The sequence below is a fragment of the Chaetodon trifascialis genome, chromosome 7 (genome assembly GCF_039877785.1).
Source record: "Chaetodon trifascialis isolate fChaTrf1 chromosome 7, fChaTrf1.hap1, whole genome shotgun sequence".
NCBI lineage: Eukaryota > Metazoa > Chordata > Actinopteri > Chaetodontiformes > Chaetodontidae > Chaetodon > Chaetodon trifascialis.
Genome location: NC_092062.1, coordinates 18,292,645 through 18,296,459, shown reverse-complemented (window position 1 = coordinate 18,296,459; position 3,815 = coordinate 18,292,645). Strand labels below are relative to the sequence as shown.

General features: G+C 47.8%; 1 protein-coding gene across 2 annotated transcripts; it reads right to left on the bottom strand.

The window, feature by feature from the left end:
- Positions 1 to 294: 294 nt before the first annotated feature.
- sp8b (sp8 transcription factor b) lies at positions 295 to 3,337 on the bottom strand. 2 transcript variants are annotated; one of them, XM_070966448.1, is made up of 2 exons: positions 3,185 to 3,337; positions 295 to 2,722 (listed from the first exon to the last, which is right to left on the bottom strand). In XM_070966448.1, the coding sequence occupies exons 1-2, from the start codon at positions 3,203 to 3,205 to the stop codon at positions 1,385 to 1,387; spliced, it is 1,359 nt and encodes a 452-aa protein (XP_070822549.1). In that variant the 5' UTR covers positions 3,206 to 3,337; the 3' UTR covers positions 295 to 1,384. The 2 variants fall into 2 exon arrangements, with proteins under 2 accessions (XP_070822549.1, XP_070822550.1); XM_070966449.1 differs by having other exon boundaries at positions 2,909 to 3,264.
- Between the last annotated feature and the right edge of the window lie 478 nt (positions 3,338 to 3,815).

Below are 3,815 nucleotides of genomic sequence, written 5' to 3'. Positions count from 1 at the left end.
TTTAGGATTCAAATTTAAATGAATTTGTGTATGAGGCCTTGGTTTTACTGCAGGCCCTTTTCCCAGCCTGGCCTGAAAAACCAGCTGTACGCGGAGGTCATGAAACGCAGCATCTGTATTATTTCGCACTCATGATGTTTATTTATTTTTTAAATTATAAAGCCGCGCAATGTGTTATAATATAAAGCAATAAATTCGAGGCCATCTTATCATGTCAGACTTTCTGGTCTGCCGTTCAGAAATAGATTTTATCGACTCAACAATCAAACAAACCCGAGTCGATCAGCTGCTTCTGAATTCATACTGACTTTATTGAGTGGCTTACATAAAAAGCCATTCTCGGAGGGGGGAAAAAAATATTGTAAAATTAAAATCACTTTACAACATGCGTACTTAAATTAAATGAGTGGGTAAAACAGTAAATGATTTCAAAACCATACAAATAAATTCAAAGTGCGCCTAACGATAGACCCCTAAATACAAGAAAACTCGTGGTTAAATATAACTCCCCACAATACATTTCATATCATGTCAAAGAAAAATCCAAGTACATTTCCGTATATTTTCAAATATTTACTAGAGTCCATATACAACTAGAAATACCTATACAAAATCGTCTCCTGGACAAATACATTACTCACCTTTACATTGGGCTGTAATAATTCTAACCTACATTTCTCATTATATACAACACATTTTGCAAGTGAAGTGCAAGTAACCTCAGCTGGCCTACTTACAAACTTGGCGCACATATGGTAGACTGTGGAGTGAATAGCAATATGTGATATAAACCTACAACTGCTCCTCCATTATCAAACGCTTGATGGGACTAGACGGATACAACGAGACTCATCTCATCCCACTTATCAGCGGACTCTACAGGTATTTGTTCCTACCGAGCAGTCCATCCACAGGGACAACAAAAAAGAAAAAGAAAATAAGAACAATATCTCCTGCTCGATAATAAAGTGCCACAGTTTGGTTTTGAACAACATGTGTGACAGCAGGAGCGCAACTTTGCAGGCCTACATTTTTCACAACAGTGTTTCTCTGCGTCTCAGAAACATGAAGCAGGACCAGGCTGCAGGAAAGGAGAGAAAGTTTCTGCCCTGCTCCAGTGTGCCCACGATAACTTGATTACACTTCCACAGCGCAGATGTATTAATGAGAAGTCTCTGACGGTACAGCTATGAAATAATCAATTAGTTGTCTTAAACACTTGGGAAAAAGTCGAAGAAACGTATTTTCTCATTAAATGGCGACACTTGGGACGTGAAGCATTTCGCATACGCAAAGTATGTCCAATTTCATGTCGTCTGGGACAATTCCATCACAACACTTTTTTTTTTTTTCTTTACAGTTTTTACTTCACTGAGGGGGGGTTTTAGAGGCCGTTCATGCCCACTCCCTGGGTTGACTCAGATGGGTGCAACAGGTCGGGGGAATGGCACGGAGGGCTGCCGGGCGCGCTGTGCTCGCTGTCGGTATCGCTCCCCCTCTTCCCTCCGCTGCCCCCGGAGCCAGAGCCGGCGGATCCCCCGGCGCTGTGAGTTTTTACATGTTTACTCAGGTGGTCGCTCCGCATAAATCTCTTGTTGCACACCGGACAGGCGAATCTTTTCTCGCCGGTGTGTGTGCGTAAATGTCGCTGGAGCTCGTCGGAGCGCGTGAACCTCTTCCCGCAAAAGAGCCAGTTGCACACAAACGGCCTCTCGCCGGTGTGCCACCTCAAATGCGCTTTGAGATGCGACGTTTTCCCGTAAACCTTCCCACAGCCGGGGATGTGACAGCTGTGGAGACCCTTTCTCCGGAGGCTGGCGCCCGCCGGTCCCAGTCTCTCCGCCTCCTGACAGTTTGGACAGTCGCAGGTGGCTCTGCCCGAATATCGCCGGGCAGATGACCTCGGAGACCCCGCTAAAGGCGCAGGTGGACCCCCGGAGAGCATAGTGCCCCCTGCCCCCGCTAACGGAGAGGGGCTTGTGTCCGGATAAGAGGATAACACCGGCTTGAAACCGTCCATCAGGTGCTGGCCGGTTGTCAACAGGTGTGGAGAGGGACTTGTACTGAAAGCAGAGTGACTTAAAGTCGAGTAATCAGAATTATATCCGCCCAGAGGAGAGTGCAAGGAGGTCTGGAGTCCACCGGAATGTAAGGACGTTTGTAGTGCTGCTCCATTTGGGTTCTGAACATCAATCCATCCCGCTCCCACATCCCACCACGCAGAGGCTCCGGTGGTTCCGACCTCTCCTGCGGGGATACCGGGATGAGACGATTTGAACCAGGACTCGTAGGGATGCGCAACGCTCATCCTCGGATAGATGCCCTGCAAACTGTCCACTGAGGTGTGCACCTTCGAGATGAAAACCGGCTGGTGGCTGGACTCTTGAGAGCTGCTCGACACCGATGCTTGGAAAACAGAATAATCGTTTCCAAAGTGTGAACTAGACGAGGTACCAGACGTGAGGGAAAAGGCACTGGATCCGGTGGAGCTGTTGGTGCCGAAAGAGTCCGAGATGCCGGATCCATTGCGGGACACCCCGAAGCCGGATAGGCCGGATCCGAGACTGCAGCTGCTCGCAGTGGCTCTTTTCCACGGGTGGAAGCCTTTTCCAAATGACGAAGGATTATCCGAAATTGTCGACGGTGAAGGGCTCGGACTCCCTATTTTGTTGCATGTTGCTGCTAACATGGCTAAAGGAGTCGATCCTAACCTCGGCTCCTCCTGAAAGGACAAGACAAAGCTGTGAGTGACCGCTCAGCCTAACAAGTTTCACAGGTTCATGACAGGCATTTCTGCGCAGCATTTCAGCCCCAAAGACAAGGAGAAGTTAGGAAACTGTTCCCCCAGCTGGAGCAGATGACATTCAAAGTTTGGAAATCATGACAGTAGATTATTATCACCTCCTACCTGGACGAACAGAAAGCAGACAAGTGAAATGCGACACACTGCGCTTACAAATGCATGCCAGACAGGACACCAAGGAGAACATGCGTGTTTTCAGCACCAGGACAAACTTAATATTCCGTCTAAAGAGCCTCAGCTCTCTCATACGAGCCGCTTCCCGAAAATATAACCGACGCACTGCCTTTGCTGCTACTTTTGCGACTGCTGCAAGTTTAATCCCCCTCCGCCGGACAATGACAAGAACTAATTAAACCGGTAAGAAAGTCCTTTTCGACTCACCCCTAGAAGTGAAGTTGCCATCACACAAAAACACTGCCCTCCTCAGAGGATCTTTTTATATTTATGAATCAGAGCACTGTTTTTTTTAGAGGTGTGCAATACAATGATGTGTTCCGCCCATTCTTCCACAATTGTAGGCTCCTCTCCGGCTTTGAAGTGCCGCTGTGACACGGGCGACCAATCAGCGGCTCCGTCCCGCCGCACCGCCACATACTACCGTGAGGTCATCAATAGAGCGCCTCAGACAGCTCTCCACCCTCCGCCACCTCCTCCCCGCCGCCCCCTCCATAATAAAAGACAGCGGAAGGAAGGTAAAGTTAAATGAGAGCGAATTAGGAAGGAGGAATTAAGGGGCCACTTATTGAAATTTTACAGAACATCACGTTCCATAAATTTGAGGGAAAGCGGCGTGATGTTAACGTGGGTGATGAGGCCGGTGGCGAATGGAAAGGTTGGCCAAACTGCCTTCACAGCACCGCGCGCAACAAAAAAGGAAAAAAGAAAAGGCAAAGCAGCCAACATCGTACTGTACATAAAATTCAGCTCACATTTCAGCTCCTTTTTATCCATTTTGAAATGACTCCTTGCTGTCGTTAAATGCTCTAAAAGTTTGATGGGAACTCTTTCCTCC